This window comes from Lissotriton vulgaris, chromosome 9 (genome assembly GCF_964263255.1).
Source record: "Lissotriton vulgaris chromosome 9, aLisVul1.2, whole genome shotgun sequence".
In the NCBI taxonomy this organism is placed as follows: domain Eukaryota; kingdom Metazoa; phylum Chordata; class Amphibia; order Caudata; family Salamandridae; genus Lissotriton; species Lissotriton vulgaris.
Window position 1 is genome coordinate 396,363,410 of NC_141697.1, and position 20,876 is coordinate 396,384,285.

Genomic DNA, 20,876 nt, shown 5'->3' on the forward strand with positions numbered 1-20,876 from the left:
ACTTTTGATCTAAACGCTCAATCGCGTTCTCCGTGATGAAAGAGCTCTCACCTCCATGCTAACGGCACAAAACGGTACCCCTTTCTACTGCATAATCTTCTCAAATAGCGGTATATATGTGAGTTCCAAGGCTCCGCGTGATGATAAAGGGCTGTCGTGAGCCTTCTCCAACTCTTTCCGTGCCCCTGGGCTCGGTTTGTTCGCAGCCGCCTCCTTCAGTCTGTTGTGGGCCCGCCCTGGATGCAAGCATACTCACTCCCCACAGCACCACACACGGCGTATAAGCGCCGCCCGTGACCGACGCAGCCCTGTCTCCCGTCACCCACAGCAGCGGCCGCCTCTCAGCTCCTCACAGGCACCGCCACGCGAGCTCCCCCACCCGGCGCCTTCGCGCCCAAAACAAACCCATAACGGCCGCTTCCTGCCCCATCCCCCGCCCAACGGCTTCCCATTGTGACGCCAACGGCACAGAACACGGCTGGCGCCTGAACCGTACCGGAGAGCTCGTGCCACCGCTGCCGACGTTCGTCCACCATACCACCGGTTTGGAAGGTGATGCCAAGTCTCGCGAGGTTATGCCGAATCTGACCGTGGCTTCGGGATTGGGCGGCCTGACTTGGTATCTGTGTTGTGAAGAAGGAGGAAGGGAGGAGGGGGAGGCGGTGGAGGACGGCGACAGCAGCCCGGGGGACCCCGACTGCAACACCGGCTGCGGCCCCGGACCCAGTGCCGCAGCCATGGCTTCGGGAGACACACTCTACATAGCCACGGACGGCTCCGAGATGCCTGCCGAGATCGTGGAGTTACACGAGATAGAAGTAGAGACTATCCCTGTAGAGACTATGGAGACTATTGAGACTACTGTTGTTGGGGGCTGTGATGAGGATGATGAAGAGATAGAGGACGAGGATGATGAGGACGATGGTCACCACCATCGGCACCACCACCAACCCATGATTGCTCTGCAGCCTCTGGACGAGCACCACCCACTGCACCACCAGGTGCACCACCAGGAGGTTATCCTGGTACAGACTCGCGAAGAGGTAGTGGGTGGCGATGACTCGGATCTACGAGCGGACGATGGGTATGAGGACCATATCCTTATACCCGTACCCACCCCAGCTGGTGAGGACGAGTACATTGAACAGACCCTGGTTACCATGGCTGGCAAGAGTGGAGGGCGTCTGAAGAAAGGCGGCAGCGGCAAGAAGAGCAACAAGAAGAGCTACCTAAGTACTGGTGCAGACCACGGTGGTAGGAAGTGGGAGCAGAAGCAGGTTCAGATCAAGACTCTAGAGGGGGAGTTCTCTGTCACGATGTGGGCATCAGGTAAGCCACCTCTTCTCCCTAACCCACTTGCTGCCCCCTGGGGGACCCCTGCCGCGCCCCTCTCAGTCCCTGTCGTTGGGAGCCCCCCTACGCCTCTACCGCAGCTCTCTAAAGCCAACCGGCGTGTTTTTGTTTTGAAGGGAAGCCATGTTTTACGTGCGGCTGGGCGCCGCCATGTTCGCCTGACAATCATGGCTGCCCGGGCAAGATGGCCGTGCGGGGTCCGGGGGGAAGATGGCGGCCGGGCCAAGATGGCGTCCCGGTCGGGTGCGAGCGCGCGGCTCCCTCTCTCTTCACAGCTAGGCCGCAATGGCGCACTTCAGAACTGCGGCTGTGTGGGAGAGGGGGCGGAGCCATGGAGTTTGACAGTTTGATCTGGTGACAGCGAGCTCTTTCGCTGACCACGAGACCAACTCTGACTTCCTCCTCACTTGGCTTTACAGTTTTTGTGCTGTACAAGAAGCAGTGGCGCATTAAAACGGATTTCCATATTTGGGAGTCGTAGTCCTCTTCCGTAATATTTAGTTATTTCAGAAATGCCTTTCTCACTTTGTATTGCCTTTTTCGTTAAAGAGTGAGTTTATAGACTCGTGAACAGAACTTGGTATCTGCCTTTACAACAGTTTTAAATATTGGTTAGCTACGATATGATTATCTTAAAACGTTATTGTGCGGATCACGCTTAACTTTTCATACTTTTATTATTTTAAATTTCGTACTCCCGTATTTTACTCTCGTAGTTAAAAAGCAGAATGGAAATGGCGATGACCTCCACGATGAAGTGACCGCGGTTGTTAAAGTGATCTGCGAATGTTGGTCACAAGTAGGAGTTAGGCTATAATAAGAATGCAAAATGTTATTATTTCAACATCTGTGACAGAACATTGAAACGGGTATTCTCCGTGCGGAGTATAGTGAGCATCTTCCGGGGTATTGATGAAGTGTGCGGTTATCTGATAACGCCTGAGTTGCCTACCCAAACATTTGGTATTTGAAGGTTCGTGTTTTTATTTGTTATTTTTTTTAAGAGCCGCTGATGTACATATTCACAGTTCGTGCAACACTGACAGCAGGTACATTTATAACAAGCATTTGCAATGGAATAGGTCTCGCATTAGGAAAGTGTGAACTATTGGTATTGTAAATTACATATTTTTTTAATGTGTTGGCTTTGAAAATCTATAAATTAATAGCATCGTTATTCACAAAGGCAATAACTTACACTTTCCTAATGCTAGTCCTATTGGCTATGGCAATGCTTGTTGGTAGCAAGCAAGGACAGTGCTGTTGTGGTGCTGAGTGATGATGTGGTGGTGTATTAGAGTGATGTGGTGGTGTCCCTGAGTGATGTGGTGGTTTCAACGAGTGATGTGGAGGTGCCCCTGAGTGGTGCCTCCGAGGGATGTGATGGTGCCCCTGAGTGATGTGGTGGTGTCCCTGAGTGATGTGGTGCCCCCGAGTAGTGCCCCTGAGTGGTGCCCCTGAGTGATGTGGCGGTACCCCTGAGTGATGTGGGGGTGCCCCTGAGTGATGTGGTGGTGCCCCAGAGTGATTTGGTGGTGTTCCAGAGTGATTTGGTGGTGTTCCAGAGTGATTTGGTGGTGTTCCCAGAGTGATGTGGTGTTCTCAGATTGACGTGGTGGTGTTCTCGAGTGACGTGGTGGTGTCCCCGAGTGACATGGTGGAGTTGGAGGGTGAAAAAAGATTGTATACAATACATCTACAAATCCTACACCCGAGTAACAGGGGAACTGTTGATGACGTTTCTGAGACTCCAGTACAGCCCAAGTGGCTCTCGGCGGGCGATAGTGTTTAAAAATGCTATAAAAGTGTATATGTATATATATATATATATATATATATATATATATATATATATATATATATATATATATAGTATCCAAACACATTTGCATTCTGAGGTGGTTTAAAATATGTTTGGAGTCAGATTATCAGAGGCTGGCAGAGCTGCGGTCTCCAGGTTAAACCTGCCCTGGAGGTCGCCACAAGTATTTACACACAGGTCTCTTTTATTTTGTTGTGTTTTCCAAGGCAAAGGTGGTGAATCTAGACTTTACCATTGGCAGTGTACATTTCCACACCGTTCCCACATAAATAAATGTAAAAGATTTTAACATAAGCCTTTCACCAGTCCAAACGTTTAACATTGAAGTAGGGACACTGCTGGCTTAAAATAGGGTAACGTAGCGCAGAGCTACTACAGGCAAACTCCATACAGGCTTGGCATTCAGGACGGACACAGCAGGAAACGAGGAGTGACTATGGGGAAGTACCAAAACAAGCTTTCGGCATTGCTGGGGGGTGGGTGTGGGTGGGCGGGGGAGCAGCAGTAGCCTTTGATGTGGTGAAAAGAAAGAGTATAAGTGAGAAATGGTAGAGGGGAAAAAGCCACTGCGAACGAGAAGTAGGTAGTAATTGCGCAATGAGAGTTAAGAAGAGACAGAGCGAATGTAAATAAAGAAACTTTGAGTAAGGGGGTGAGCGCTGTCATTTATATAGCGTCCATCACAGAGTCAAAGTCTGGTGGGGGGGCGGGATGCGAGCAAGTGGGAGGGAAACTGCCAAGCGCGCGCTGGAGAAGCGTCACGGTTGCATGCATCAGAGTCGAAGCCTGGTGGGGGTGGGGGGGGCGGGATGTGAGCGAGTGGGAGGGAACGGGCCAAGCGCGAGCTGGAGAAGCGTCACGGTTGAAAAGTTAACATGCAATGTAGGAAATCTGGCTGGTTCAAGAGACTTTGGTTCAGATGTAATTGATTGATTGATTGATTAATTAAAACCATGTAAATGTATTGCGACTTTTATTGCGCACGTATCACCAGAAGGCATCAAGGCGCTTGCCTTGGGAACCCGTCCTGGCTTTTTCCCTGTGAGATAACCCCTACTGGGCATCCCCAAGGTGAAAGCCAGGCATCCCGCAGCGGGTGGGCCGCCATACTGGAGATTAAGCAAGCTATTGCCCAGAGTTGCAGCGTGGGACCCCATGATTAGAGTAGGCACCGAGGCGAGAATTATCGAGTCCGTGGACATTATGGGGCTCAGGACCCTGCCGCGTCGGGAATTGAACCCTGGTCCCGGGCCAGACCTCTGCATCAAGGTCTGCCGCTCTAATTAGTGAGCCACACTCCTCCACTACATTACAACAAAGAACAGAAATAAATACAAAGACAACACATTACCCGATGAAATATTCCAGGATACAATGCATAATGTTGAACACAATCAATTAACTTTTTTCCGGTTCGGGGTAATTTAAAATTATTATTTCATTTTTAAAATAGTCTTAAGGGCTTGGCATTTTTCAGGGATAAAGTGCACGTATATCATTAGATAAAAATAATAAACATAATAAATAGAACATGATCTAAAAAGTAGTACTCTAAAAACAAACAATTAGTACATTAAAAAGAGCCATAGCAATAATTCATCATCACCTTGAAAACAGCAGCATCCTCATTTCACAGCCGTAACAAATTTAACATATACCTTGGGCGTCAACCTTACATAATTTAATTTCCACTGTAAGCATACATTTTACAAATTGGTGTATTATATGGACGTTGACACCACTTAAGCAAAATATTAATCCCGATCTACAAGTCCTAGGACCCATTTCTATAAAAATAGGTTTTAAAATTGTTTTCCGTTCCTTCATCATTTTTGGGCATAGTGTTACCATATGCAGCAAGGTTTCATCATATTGACCACATAGCCGACAAATATTTGATGCCATTTGGACTTCCATTTGGGGGTTCCATCTGTGGTTGGATAGATTCCAAACCTTAATAACGTAAATTTGTTCTTAATTAAGTGTTTTTGATGAAAAAGTAAATAGGGTTGGACCATCATTTTGTCAAAGCAATTGACAATGGACCAAAAGTGTTTTTTTCCCCCAACTCATATTTATCCCAACACTTCTGACAGCAAGGCAACAGTTGAATTAATTCATTTTTTATAAACCATTTTACTCCTTGTTTCGCCTTCCAATTTGGGACATTTGAATTTTAGGAGACACTCTGCTAAATAATCCTGCCAGCTTCTAGAATGTTCGCTTGTCGAAATCTCGATCCAACACATATAGGCCAACGTGCCCTCCTCGGCTCGAGATAATGCCAATAGTGTATTAACAAATGCAGCTTTACGCACCAAGAGCTGTTGCCGTAAGCCAAATTCCAATTTTAAATTGGCACGTGAAATCTGCCTAGGAATCCTAAATACTGATTTATATGTCCTTGCAACTATGGCCTCCAATACTTTCACGTCTCTACCCTTAAAAATAATGGACCCATAGTCCAGGGAGGGGATGAGTTTTGCTTTCATGACTTTAAGTAGGTGGTCATAATTGGGGCATACTAATTTATCTCTTAATTTACGAAATGCGAAAGCAAATGAGGTACCTTTAGCCTCTAAGTTATTAAAATGCTGTCTAAATGATAGTCGATCCTCAAATGTAATTCCCAAATATTTATAAGTTTTTACACAGACAAATCATTGATATTCAATTCCTTTACTCCAAGTTTGCCTTTCGCTATTAACATTATTTTTGTTTTTTTAATATTAATTGTTAAACCATTTTGGGTTAGATATATATTAAAAGAATTTATTAATCTTTTTAGTCCTATCATAGTTTGGCTAAGTAAAATAGCATCATCCGCATACTGTAAGTATTTGATTTCTTTACCCATTACAGAAGGGGAATGTGAATTTACATCAATAAAATGGGTTGGGAGATCAGACATAAATAAATTAAAAAGACAAGGAGCGAGCACACATCCTTGTTTTAAGCCTAGATTTGTTTCAAGGCGGCGGGTAGTATGTCTACCATCGCCAATTTTGACCTGCACCCAGGTATTTGAGTACAATAGTTTAATCATTTTTATTAGTTTTTCTGATATTCCCCAATTCGTTAGCTTTTTCCAAAGAATATTTCTGGGTACAGAATCAAATGCGGCTTTTAAATCAATAAAACAAATGTACAATTTTTGTTTCCTACATATGGCTCTTTCTCCTAGTAAAGACAATAAAATCAAATTGGTAAGAGTCGATTCTCCCTTCCTAAATCCTGTTTGAAAGATTGGGATCAATTCTTCTCTTTCCGCCCAAAACTCCAACTCCTCTAACAGACAACTTGCGAATATTTTAGCATATTCGTCTGTGAGGGTAATTAATCGATATTTTGCAGGGTTCTCCTGGGGCCCACTTTTTTAGATCGGCTGTATTATACTTCCCCCTCCATGATTCCGGGATACAGCCTGTTTTAAGAATTTCATTGAAGAGGGCTGTTAATAACTCTGGCCAGTGCTCAATTTTAGCTTTAAAAATAGCGTTCGGCATTCCATTAGGACCAGGTGCTCCATTTGATCTCATTTTAAATAAAACTTTTTTAACTTTGTCTACCGACCATAACTTAGTATTCTTAGAGCCTGGTGTATCCCTTGTGCCGAGAGGGTCGGACCCTTCATCTGACTCCAATTTACACTTGGGGTTAGGACATTCAAGCTCCTCTATCAGTTGGCTTTGGGAAGTTAATTTATTATTGAAAAAAAATATCCAGCTTAATTCATCTATATTGGCGCTTGAATTTCTAAAATTTCCATTTTCTAAGTTATTAATTATACTCCAAAACATTCTTAGATCCTTAGACTTACATGCAAAATGGAGTTTGGCCCAAGTCTCTTCATAATACAATTGTTTAGCCCTCCAGATTTCATTCTTATAACCCCTCTTTAGATTTCTGATTTTAAGCGACGTTAAAAAGTAGGAAGATCCCTTTGCTTTTTTGTACACTGATCTTATTGTTTTGTTAAGAGACCGTTTCAAATATAATAAGTGGTGGGAAAACCAACCTGGGTTCCTAGGATTCAAAATTATACCCCCAGATGGTTCCCTATTGGGAAATGTATTCAATAGGGAGCCGCATAAGGTGGGCCATAGGGCAATCATTGGAGTTCCATCAGAGTATTTGACCTGCGCATCAAGGATTAGAAGAGCGAGAAAGTCAATGATATCTTTCTCTGTTTTCTCATCCCATATTAACCTTTTTAAATTAAAAGCGAACGGGGCCGTTCCCACTATTTTAGTCTCTGGTAGATACTCGAAGGATAAATTGATCGCAATAACTTGCCTATTATGGTCGCTCCCCATCCTTGGCACAATCTCATAACTTTGAACTTGTTCTGAGAGTTTATCTGACAATATCGTATAGTCAATTATAGAAAGACAGTCAGCTTTATTAAGTGTTGGAAAGTGCTCGCTACCATATAACATCGTTAGATTGTATTTAATAAATTCACAATTAGACCATTGGGATAAAAGATCTGAATGGGTTACCTGCTTTTTATAAGATAAAAGATGAGTGTCAAAATCTCCTGAAATGATCATCAGAGCATCCCTATGATCATAATATAGCACTTTCACCATTTCCCATAACTGAATAAGTTGAAGTGATCGCACCTTTTTTTTCGTTCTTAACCCTTTCGATGCTGATGACGAGCTCAGCTCGTCATCACCCACGGGTGTCGTGTGCTGATGACGAGCTGAGCTCGTCATGGAAACAGCAAAATGGCAAAATCCAGCACAGGAGGGGGAAAACGCCTAGCAGCCAAGAGGTTAAATAAACATTTAAAATGATCAACGATTGACTGGCTATTGTAATAGGTTTCGAGTAATTAAAATTACTCGACCTAAAAATGCATGTCACAAATTAGTACATAATGGTGAAGTGCATTTTTCATAACCATAATTATAAGATTATATAAATCACATGAAAAAAAGTAAATATCGCATTTCAGGCCAGTATACTTTACAGTTCATGTAGCAATTGGCAGCAAGCATAAATTATACAGTAATACAGTGCGTGGTGAGTTATTACCAAAGTAAATCTGATACAACGATATATAATAGTGCAAGTAGCTGTGCCTAGATTGTGCTTAAATATAAAGTGTTAAGTCTCATTAATACCACAGTTTAGATATTCATATGAATCATGTGTATTTAGCAAATGCTGTTTCCTATCCTAGAGGGGAATTGCACAATATAAAAATACAGTCAAACCCCTTTGCCTTACATTCATTGTAATATTAACATCACATATATATGAAGAAGATAAATAAGCAAAACTAAAGAAAATCTCTTTATTCTTTCACATCTTGAATTCCATATATCAGCAAGAATATGAAGGAGGCCGCTTAACGTTTTAACATAAAAGTGAAATCCGTAAATATCACAGTAAAATATAGATCCGTGATTTAAAAACATGAGAAGAGACCCATCCCCTATAGTTTCAAATTCTCTCTCCATAACCAATGCTCTCAATCCAGTCAGACAATGGTGACCATAACAGAGCTCCACGTTTTCATGCCTTCCGGTCTTTACATTCATATAGGTAGGCCTGGGCTGTTAACTTTGCTCCGTTCAGAGTTTTCTGCACTCCACAGAGCTAGTGGAGTGCAGAAAACTCCGGTTTGCGATCGGGAATGGAAGGTTCGCGAGCTGCCGCTTGGGTAGAATTTCTACCCTAGCGGCTGGAATACCAGCACAAACTGCAGTTTGCACTGCACTCTGCCACTCACGGAACTTTGTGAAGTATTTTTGTAACTTCACGGAGTTCCGCATAGCAAAACTCCGCGAACTTCGCCCAGGCCTTCATATAGGCTCCTCCATATTATGTATTGCTAAAAGCTGTCTTCCGTTCTAGAAAATTTGGGAGTATCCCCAACAGGCCCCGTTTTTTTTTATTTTTTATTTATTTTTTTTATTTTTTAGCATCATGCTTCCTACACCATCTATATAGCTTTGCCGGAGTGTAATATAAATCAAATACAGATTTGAAATGCTGAGTCCTAAATCCTGCGGCTAGCAGTGTCTCACCCCGAACCTCTAATGACCTGTATTATCTGCCCTTCTGCTCCTAGCCTTTTCTCCCAGTTAGTATTCTGAGCCTTTAGGTCGTTGGGCATAGCCTGTATTAAATAATAGATTTGTGGTCACCTGATTCAAATTTCACCAAGCTCCACATTTTATTTTTATTTTTTATTGACCATCATATTTTTATATGTTTTCTGCATGGTTTACATGCCAAATATTCTCTTGCCTATTCTTGAGCACAGCCTTTTAGCGTCAAGCCAATCCTGTGAGACCGCCCTCATCGCCGCCACCGACGACTTCAGGTTCCTGATGGACAAAGGAGAAACAGCCGCCCCCATCCTTCTGGACCAGAGGTCTTCAAACTTTTTGCTGCTGAGACCCCCTCCTCAAAAGTTTTTAGGTGTAAGGACCCCCTCCTGGCAAAATATTCTAGAACCTGTTACACTCCATCAATAACCATAAACTCCCTTAATTCCTGTGTTAAATCATTTTTACGGTGGGGAAATATTATTAAACAGTGTATTCTGTAAAAATGTTTAGGTTTTTCACTGCCAGGTAGCTACGTTTAAATAACTGATAGTTTAAGTGAAAAATAAATTTAAAAAGTTGTTACTCAGTGGGAAATGCACAATAGTACATTATGACACCTTTATTGATTTATTGCACCTCAGAGGTCTATGTGTAACCAGGGACCCACATAATTTATTCTTTGATGGTGCAGTGGAGAATAGTCACGTGTGCATTTTTTGTGCTAGGTTACAGCTTGTTACAGATAGCACTGTGAATATGTAAGTCAATATTTAAAACTTGCATTTTAGTAATACCCAGATTGTACATATTTTGTTTACAAAACTGTCATAATCGTCAAACATGTATTTGAAAGGAAATATAAATATATTAGCACCAGGTGTCAAGTGCCTTTCCAGTACCGGTGTTTTATGCACCACAATAAAACATTCGAAAATCGAAATTATTTGGGTAGACTAGGTGAAGAAAAAAACAGGAAAAATTACAAATTTCAAAATAGCAAAAGTTATGGAATGTTTGGTGATTCTGGCCTCTGATTTCCATCCCATTTTCCCCTCGCTGAGAACGGCCTGCTCCAGCCCCGACCCCCCCCCCCCCCCCCCGCTACCCCTCCCACCAAGCCCAGATCGCACCTTCCCTTGTAGACACGGTGCATGAACAGGCCCAGCCAGCATGAGGTCAAATAAGCTAGCACTGGCCTCCTGCAGAGCCTGACTGCCTCCTAATGGTCGTTGTCGCCAATACCCATCCTCCTTCATCAGCTGGTGTCAAGTGTGCACAATAAGATTGCTCTTTAGTTCAGCTCCTAGTGCGAGGCTCTCTGTGGCACAACGCTCGGCTGGGAAATGCACGCCCCTTTTCCTGTGACCTCGCGCCCCACAGATTGAAGACCTCTGTTCTAGACCTATCAGCAGCCTTCGACACGGTCTGCCACCGCACCCTAACAGCTCGCCTCCATGACGCCGGAATCCAAGAGACGGCCCTGGCCCGGACCACATCCTTCCTCACCGACAGAACCCAGAGCGTCTGCCTCCCACCCTTTCACTCCAAGACCACAGAGATCATCTGCGGTGTCCCACAGGGATCCTCCCTCAGCCCGACGCTGTTCAACATCTACATAGCACCACTCGCCCACGTCAACATAGCCTCAACATCATTTCCTACGCCGACGACAACCAACTGATCATATCCCTCACCGGAGACCCCCACACCGCCAAAGCCAACCTCCACAGAGGAATGAAGGCCGTCGCCGAATGGATGAAGCACAGCAGATTGAATCTGAACTCAGACAAGACGGAGGTCCTCATGCTCGGCTCCACCCTCTCAGCCTGGGACGACTCCTGGTTGCCATCATCGCTAGGAATAGCCCCAGAACCCACCGACCACGCACGCAACCTGGGGATCGTCCTAGACTACGCCCTCTCCATGACCAAGCAAGTCAACGCAGTTTCCGCATCCTGCTTCAACACCCTCCGAATGCTCCGCAGAATCTTTAAATGGATCCCCCCTCCCCCCCATATACTAGAAAGAATGTCACCCACGCCCTCGTCACCAGCAGACTGGACTACGGGAACGCCCTCCACGCTAGAACAACAACCAAGCGGCTGCAACGCATCCAGAACGCCGCGGCACGACTCATCCTCAACATCCCACGACGCAACCACATCACACCCCACCTGAGACCTGCACTGGCTCCCCGTCAACTAGAGGATCACCTTCAAACTCCTCATCCATGCACACAAGGCCCTCCACAATGCCGGACCAGCATACCTCAACCACAGACTCAACTTCCGCACCCCCACCCGCAACCTCCGCTCTGCCAACCTCGCCACAGTACCTCCCACCCGAAAATCCACCGCCGGCGGCAGATCCTTCTCCTATTCGCCGCCAAGACCTGGAACACTCTCCCTACCCACCTGCGACAGACCCAGGACCTGCCGGTCTTCAGGAGACTCCATAAGACCTGGCTCTTCGATAAGTAGAGACCCCCCCCCCCCCCCCGCCCTCAGCGTCTTGAGACCCCCACGGGTATGTAGCGCGCTTTACAAATAATATTGTATTGACTGCTTGTACAGTTAAGTTGTTGGCTTGTTCACCTCTACACGTGAGCCTTCCAAGGAATTAGGGAATTAGTAGATCCCCCCCCCCCCCCACCCCACTCCCTCCAAATAAAGTATTATAAATTGTATCAGGATGTCTAGTTATTCGAGAAACCTCAATTATTGCATGACAAAATACGCAGCAAATATAAATACCATGTTGGTGGTACTAGTGGGTGTGATTTTCTATTTGAGGCTGTCATAGCATAGTTGGTGAGGCTAAGGGGTACTCTTCTAATCATGGTGGAATGAGTCACGAGAGCATACCTGCCATGTTAATATAACTCGAGGTGTTTTATTAAACCAGCAATGTCCAATGTAGTAAATGAGTACTAGGTTAATCTTGACAGAACAAATTGTAGGATCAGCCGTGCGAGTGTACCATATTGGAGATGGTCATTGTTAGGTTTGATATGTTTTAATGGTGAATTTTAGATATTAGTCTGCATGTTTGGATGATGTCATGGTATGCATGAGTTTATAGTTTGTGAATAAAGTTTTGTTATATTGATGTCCAGTTAGAGCAAAGTCATATTTACTGAAATTGTATGTGCTTGCATCCTTGTTGTCAGATGTGACAGTTATTAAAAACGTTTCCAAAATGAGACATTTATGTTCTCTGCGGTATAAAAATAATATAGTTCCTGTTACGTAGTTTATTCTATTTCCTAAGTGTTGATAATGGAGGCACAAACCTAGTTCCTGAATCTGGTGGGAAAGGAAATAATTATCACACTGTAGGTGTACATATGTCCATAAATGACAGTAAGTATACAAAGTGCTGAAATTAAGAATCATAGACCTTTCAAAAGTGAAATTCGCATATATATTTATTTTTATAGGTGCAATTTTGCAGTTGAGGATTTGACTAAAGTAGATTTTGAGCATGGAATTGACAATCTGATGAGTCTTAATTTAATCAGTGGTTCATCTTTGCTTATTTGTTGGGCTTTTGTTTAATTGCTTCCGGTCATAATATTCAGTGACTTTCTATTTGTCATAAATGTAATTCCATGTCACCACTTCTGGAATTTTGTTTGTTGTGTTCAATGGCTAAGTATTAGAAATCCCAACAATGGGATTGATGTTCATTACAATTTTCAGCCAGCGATTACTTGAATTCCTTTCTATGGCTATTTCTATAGTGTTCTTGTCTTCTCTTTTTGAGAAGGCCGATAGGCCACCAGTGTAAGTTTCTTTGCAGGGACTGACAGTAAGGTAGCTCACAAAGGTGCTGTTGCATTTGATGAGAAAACTAATGATATTCAGGCCTAGCCACACATGTTTAAAAAGAAGTTATACCCTTATGCAGATTTTACAGTTGTGGCAAATGTAAAAAGTTTTTAGGAATACGTCATTGACGTCATATCCACGGAGTAATTTGTTTAAAAGTTTCTTAGTTTAATTTTCAAGAGTCGTCTTATCGAGGCCCTGCAATTGATTAAATATTTTATTCAGCTCCTTCAATTGTGTCAATGGGCAGTAAAAAAGTCATTGCTTCTTCAGGTTTTCCATAAAAGCTATTGTCTTCAATACAGTTACTTTTAATAGGAAACAGTTCACCACCTTGAATGACAGTCTTGAAGTGGTAGCTTGTGTTTAGAATTGCATTGGCTGCTGTGTGTTTTCTGCGGACTTTGACTTGGATTTTATTATCCCCTTAATATGAATGGATTCTGAAAATCTACAATTTTCAAGGTGTGACTCAGCCGGATGTTTAAGTTGTTCTGATTTATTTTATTATTTATATAATTTTTCAGTAATGAGATATCCCCTTGCCTTATAATCGGAAGGTGGTCAGTATGATGACCTCAGTAAACTGTGTGAATAGTATTCTGTAAACTCAATGTTCCATAACCGTTTTCTTTTCCGATGTCATATTAAAACATGCACATATTTTGGTAAACTTTGTCATTTTAGACAAAAATAATGCGGACATCACGAGACATACAATACTACATCCAGTTTCAGAACAGTGTCATTGCAGTTTCCACAGTGGACATTGCAGTATATAATGAAAACAATAAGACTCGACAGTGTATTAAACACTGGAGGGTGCGATCATTGATTGAAAGAGCGACAGGGGAAGTGATAACCTCTATGCAATAGCGTTTTGACTGGCGGAATGTGAAGCAGCCGGGGAGAATTAGAAGTTGAGCTCAGGGAGTTTGATTCCAGAAAGTAGATAAGTACACAGGGTTTGTCAAATATCTTTAGGTCTAGCAGTGGGTGGTGTAGCGTGACAAAAACTTCACTTGTCAGGTCACTGTATATCATGCTATGTAGCCAGGGCTTAATAGTATGGCGTATCCCATTGCCCCAGCGCAGTGCTTTCTCTGCAGTGAACCATTGGGTGCTCTTTGTGGCATTCGCCACATTGCCCAGTAGTGCCATCAGGGTGGATGGTTCAAGATCAATCAAAATCATGTGGGAGAGGGCGTGAAAAATGTCAGCTCAAATCGTAACGATGGGCAGACTGTTCCAAGCCAAATGGGGGAAGTCCACTTCCGGAAATCTGCACTTGGTACATAGGGAGGACCTGGAGTGTTTGGATCTTGCTAAACCAGCGGGATGGTACAGGATCTGTGCAAAAACCGAAAGTGATGTAACATATGACGGTGGTTTTGGGATACTAGTTTAGTTTGCGCACAGCAATAACAGGCCTAGGAAAGTCCTATAAAATTTAATAGACCGGGAGGTCTAGGGGCCAATAATCTACTCGACCGTATAATGCTCTTGACCCATAAACTGATTTAAAATTTTGTGATCCTGGGCAAGTATTTTAATTCACTGAGACATAATTTTCTTCTTTATCACATATGAGGGCACCTTCAAATACGCGAGTTCAGCATATCTGCTGTACAGAAAACTCTTTCGTGTGTGATTAATAGTCTAAACTTTTGCTCCATATATAATACAAATCTAGCCACTTATAGGATCCACATGACCGCTTTGCTTCAGTTCATCAACTGCATTGTCATCAGGATTTGTTTTGCTCCTGTATAAATCTTTGTTTGCATCACACATCTGCATTACAAGAAAAACGTCCTTTCATAATTCCTGGTATATTTTGAAATACTTGTACTATTAATTTACAAGCTGTTTAAATGTTGTATTACAAAATAAACTTGACATTTTACAGCCTTTTGTTTCACAATTATTGTCAGATAACTCACTTGACAAAAAGCACTAACTATATTAAGAGAAAGAGAAAATTAAACACCATTACCCAGGTGCAGATAATTCTTGAACAGACGGCAAATGTGTCAAGACAAAAACAAGATTTAACAGTATCTTTATTGCTCTTTCACTTTCTGAATGAACAGAACACCTGTTCCTTTCAGCTTAAGTAAACCCGCCAGCATGAACGAGTAAATGATAAAAATAGCTTGACCTGATAAAATTTCACTCGCTATTGCAAGTGGATTTCTCGAACCCTGAATAAGACCAATCTTGGTCAGAGATAGGATTGTCTAGATCTTTTTCCTACTGTAGTCAGAGCTTGTTATCATGGGTATGTCTGAGGGCCGCGCAGTAGAGTTTAGCAACCATATAAGTCCCCTCAGAGTCTGTTATAAATGTAAGGGGAGTGAAGTTGTCTAGTGTAGTATATCATGCAGCCAGCAAAATCCGAACTTATCCATGTATGTAGCTTCTGCAAATCTAGAACCTACCGAATGGGATAGTACATGGCCATCTGGGAATAAGATACCCAGTGTGTGAAGGTCATGTATTTTCAGTGTGCGCTGAACAAGTTTTTGGGGTGTCAAAGGCAGCCGTGGATTTTATGAGAGGAAGCTCGGGGAAATATAGAAAATCACAGCCCATGGCCCTACTAAGTTTTGCGCCGGGCCCAACACGCTGTGGACTTGGCCTGGATATCCGAAGGGCTGAGCCTGATACCCTGCAGCAATAGAGGCGTAGGTTCTGCCAGGTCTCGTTCGGGTTTAGCATAAGGTTGACAGGCTTCCGGATGATACCAATGGTATGCAATTTAGGCCTGGGACTCAAGGAAGTATATCTGAAAATCTGGAAGGGCAAGAGTATTCCAGGTGATCGGGGTCCTACGACCTGCCCAGATCAAATTCTAAAGGAACTACTAATGAACAGTGGTATAATGCTTCAGTAGTTTGGCGCCACTCGGGACAATGCCACGTGTATTTGTACTTAAAACCACTTATTTGGAAGACAGTGGCATAAGGTGAGGAGAACCATCAACCTCCCTAAAATAGCGGCCAAAGACAACAAAATATACAAAGAAATCTCAACACACATCATAGGTGTATCAACAATTCGTTAGGTGCACGATGTAAGCACAAATTATACACCAGTTATTTCAATTCTTATTTTCTTTCTTTATTCTTTTGATCTTGCTTCAGACAGCCAACACGTGTTTCGTTGCTTACAAAGGGAATCGTCCGCGACTTTCTCAAGGCTTTATAAACACACACAAAACTGAGGCCAATGTAACACTGTACAAAGTTTTCAGGTGTCAATTATATCGCCCTCGCCATATTTATGAGCCATGGAGTTTTTTACCGAGGTAGGGTGGTCTCCGGCAAGGTCCTGGAATTCTGCAAAGAAGACTTAGTGTCTGCGTAGAGAAGAGGAGTTATAATGGGGAGAGTTAGCCCTGTCGAAGTTTGTCCCCTATCCATGCCAGATTATTGCAGATATTGTGAAACACATCCGTATACTTTGAAATGCAGATGCCACGTAAATATGCTGTAAAGGCATCCCATAAGATGGCATGACTGACAACGAAGCCAGAGTTAATCTCAAAATATTCAAGAATGGAGTAACGAAGTTCTGAACAAATAAAACGCATCCAACAAAGCACTAGTAGATAAGGACCAGTGTCTCTTCACTGCTGTGGAGCTATTATGGTCAACGGCGTGGCCACATCCCCTAAAACATGTATATTTTGTTGCATATTGGGCCCACTTGACAATACCCTGGAAAGCATTGTATTATGAAAAGAAGATACGTTATTGAAAAAGCGGAGTTGCTTCATGTTGTTTTGTTTTATGTAGTGTGCCGATATTTTGTAGAGCGCTTGTTCTTTGGCTAGTATCTGCTTTCATACTTGTTGCGGGAATGCTCCTTAATGTTTTTTAAGAGGATGGTATAGAGTTGCTAGTATAGAATGTTTGATACACAGGTATATGTTTTTCAGTGCAGATCTATCCTTTGGAACGCCAGATCTCTAGTTTTGATTCTAGTTCCTTTTACCATCACAACTATAATTTTGTATACCTTTCTATTTGTAGGTCTTGCCTAACGAATGCAGCGCATTTGGCAAAACTATAGTTGTCGATTTGGTGCGCGGTGGGAGACAAACCATGTGCGCGCACAGACAGGAGATGTGCATGTGCATGGCGTCTCCTCTGAAGGGGGACAGGAGATGGCACACGTACAGACAAGAGATGTGCACTCCGTACGCGTGCACATCTCCTGTCCCACAGCTCGCGGCGTTTTTCAGGACAACACGCGCATGGCGCGCTTTCACTTCCTCCCACTCCCCTGTGATCTCATCTCCGTCACAGAGTCATTGCTTGTTTTTTATGCACCAGCATTCAAATCTCGTTTTGGAGTGACTTTGCAGTGTGTAGTCAAGGGTCAGTGTTTCGGTTCAAACCAATTCTTGCAGGCAGTGCATTTTCAGTGGCTTAGACGTCCTCTAACCTGGGTGTTAGTGTAGTATTTAAAATGCCATGGTCCTGTTATATGGTGTATTTTCAGTTTTATTAGTCTTTGTTTACAGACCCATGCATCATTTTTAAAAGCCTTACATGCTCTGCGCCACTTAAGGATGCTATTTTCTGAGCGAATCCTGCCTGTGGCTGTACGAGAAGATTGCTTATCCCCCCTGAAGGCAGTTCTTGATTATTGACCTACTCACTGCACTGCATCATAGCTCCAGTGTTTTCTCCCCTGCTCCATTTCACCCAGACTTATGTAACATACATTGAGCTCCGAGAAGCAGCTGCAAGCCTGGCATAGAACCTGCTCTTTGGAAGGAAGGGTGGGTGAGACCGCAGCCATGGCTCAGAGTGTGATTCCACAATCTGTCACCTAGAGACATAAGAGCTAGCCAGAGGGCAACCCGATCAGTACAATTTCCCCAGAGTGGAAATATTGAAGTGGTGTGCCAGTTGTTTTCGACTTGGTGACGAGTTGAGTGCGGACATGGGAGCCTGTGCCAAGATTTAGGACTCATTTGTGGTTACTAGGTTTGAGATTAATTATGTGTTTATTTGTGTTGTTTGTAACTTTGCTCTTGTTGCTTCTTGACCACTCCCATTATGCAGGTACATAGGTTGGTGCATTAGTTCTGTGGAAAAGGGATGGGAGTAGTTGTTGACTGTTTACCTAGGTTCTCTTCTTTACGGTGCTGCTCATTTACTTTTTTTGTGAGTGCTCCTATGTAGGGGTGTGTGGACTTCTTTTTTCAGGATCCCTCTCAAAACAAGCATTAGAAATGCAATAGGTCTCGCAGCATTAGAGTTAGTGCTTTTAGAATTGTTTATGGGTTTTTTTGTAAATCTTTAGCATGAGGTTGAGGGTGAGTGAGGGTGAGGGGTTGAGGGTGAGTGAGGGTGAGGCTGAGGGGTTGAGGGTGAGGGTGAGTGAGGGGTTGAGGGTGAGGGGTTGAGGGTGAGTGAGGGTGAGGGGTTGAGGGTGGGTGAGGGGTTGAGGGTGAGTGAGGGTGAGGGTGAGTGAGGGTGGGTGAGGGTGAGGGTGAGGGTGAGTGAGGGTGGGTGAGTGTGGGTGAGTGTGGGTGAGGGTGAGGGGTTGAGGGTGAGTGAGGGTGAGGGGTTGAGGGTGAGTGAGGGTGAGGGAGGGTGAGGGGTTGAGGTTGAGGGGTTGAGGGTGAGTGGGGGTGAGTGAGGGTGAGGGGTTGAGGGTGAGTGAGGGTGAAGGTGAGTGAGGGTGAGTGAGGGTGGGTGAGTGAGGGTGAGGCTGAGGGGTTGAGGGTGAGGGTGAGTGAGGGGTTGAGGGTGAGGGGTTGAGGGTGAGTGAGGGTGAGGGGTTGAGGGTGGGTGAGGGGTTGAGGGTGAGTGAGGGTGAGTGAGTGTGAGTGAGGGTGAGTGGGGGTGAGTGTGGGTGAGTGATTGAGGGTGAGGGGTTGAGGGTGAGTGAGGTTGAGGGTGAGTGAGGGTGAGGGAGGGTGAGGGGTTGAGGGTGGGATTATACAGTCAGTCCCTCGGTCACAAGACCTGCCAGGAGGGCTGTGCTGTGGTAGGTTTATCCTGGACGTGCTGTGCTGCCCTGCCCCCGGCTGCAAGGGTGCTCCAATGCTGGCCACGCACTTCTCTGTAACGGGTGTCATGTGAGCAGGCGTCATCTGACACGGCCTAGCAACCGCGCGAGCCCAGCGTGGAGACCGCAAACACCAGAGCCTGCTATCGGCGCAGGAGCAACTCGCTGCAAGGGCGCCTCGCCCTGCACCACCTCTGGGATACACGGCGACCCTGCACTGAAAGGAAGAAATGGATCTTAGGCAGCTCAGCGAGCTTCACTCTGATTGCACTGAACAAAGAAGCGTGCATTTTCCCTCTTTAACCAACATGCCAGAGGCTTCTGCTCACACTACTGCCGAGTAAGGCTAGGAGCAGGGTTTAACACAGTTACATCAGAAAAATCTTCGGGTGACGCATTACCAGCTCGTTCAAATATATATAACATTAAAGCAGTGACTTCTCAAGACACGTGACACAGAACCACAGAGCGTACCCGAGGCGAAAACATGGGAGCTGTACACAAAACCTCTCCCAATAATTGTAATGAAAATAAAAAAAATCAATAAAAAAAAAAAAACAGTAAGTACAATAACTGTTGCTATTTTTCTAAAGTATTGGAATGGCGAGTAACCTTGTCATCCGCAAATAAAACAGCAAATGTTGTTTTAATTATTTTATTTTCCGGTCTTTCCAAGTCTGTGTAAGAGGAATGGCGGTGTAAGGAAACTCGTGCAACCGTGGCGATCACCAACTCAGCCTGAATCTAGGTGCACTGGGAAACCTGTGAGTAAATGGGTGAACTGTTAAGAAATACAGCGATGCAATGTTAAGGGGAACTGCGAGGCAAGGCGGAGGTAGAGCTTGTATCTTTACTGAGGACTATTCCCGTTTGTGACATTTCATCGCGAGGTGAAAAAGACAGCTGGTGTCAACAAATTAACTTTTGTCAACTATAAAACAAGCCTTTCACCGTAACACGGCGGGCATGGGAGGGGGCGGAGAGGGAGAGGAGAAATGCGACACGGAGGGAGGGGGAGGGGGCGGAGCGGGGAGGGGGCGGAGAGGGGAGAGGTGCGACACGACGGAAGGAAGAGAGGGGAGGGGGAGGAGAAAGAGAAATGCGACACGGCGGGAGGGGGCCTAAAGTATTGGAATGGCGAGTAACCTTGTCATCCGCAAATAAAACAGCAAATGTTGTTTTAATTATTTTATTTTTCGGTCTTTCCAAGTCTGTGTAAGAGGAATGGCGGTGTAAGGAAACTCGTGCAACCGTGGCGATCACCAACTCAGCCTGAATCTAGGTGCACTGGGAAAACTGTGAGTAAATGGGTGAACTGTTAAGAAATACAGCGATGCAATGGCGGGGGAGGGCGGGTTTGGAATGACGAGCTCGCGAGGCGGTGTTGGCGGGGAGGGGGCGGAGCGGGGGAGAGGGTGTGTGTGAAACGAGACGGAGGGGAGAGAGGGGAGGGGGAGGAGAAAGAGAAATGCGACACGGCGGGAGGGGGCGGAGCGGGGGAGAGGGTGTGTGTGTGTTGTTAGGAGACGGACGTGCACGCGCACGCGCTTTTAAGGTCAATGCGCATAAGCTCAATGCGCATGCGCATTGACCTTAAAAGTCACGGGCACTGCAAGGAATCGCCACGATTCCTTGCAAGTTAGATAAAGAGTCGATGAGCCCCTATAGTCTCGCTTGCTCGATGCGCATGCGCATCGACAGGCGAGACCTAAAAAGGTAATTTGCTTTCGGGTGTTGGCATACCCAAGGCTAGGTCTGCCATGCACTTGGCTA

General features: G+C 44.6%; 1 protein-coding gene across 1 annotated transcript in view; it reads left to right on the plus strand.

Annotated features, from left to right (window-relative positions):
- Positions 1–222: 222 nt before the first annotated feature.
- YY1 (YY1 transcription factor) overlaps positions 223–20,876 on the plus strand; it is a 165,541-nt gene continuing 144,887 nt past the window's right edge. Inside the window, exon 1 of the mRNA XM_086937805.1 lies at positions 223–1,329. Within this exon, the coding sequence (XP_086793931.1) occupies positions 576–1,329 (754 nt within the window). The 5' untranslated portion in view covers positions 223–575. The remainder of the gene's footprint in view (positions 1,330–20,876) is intronic.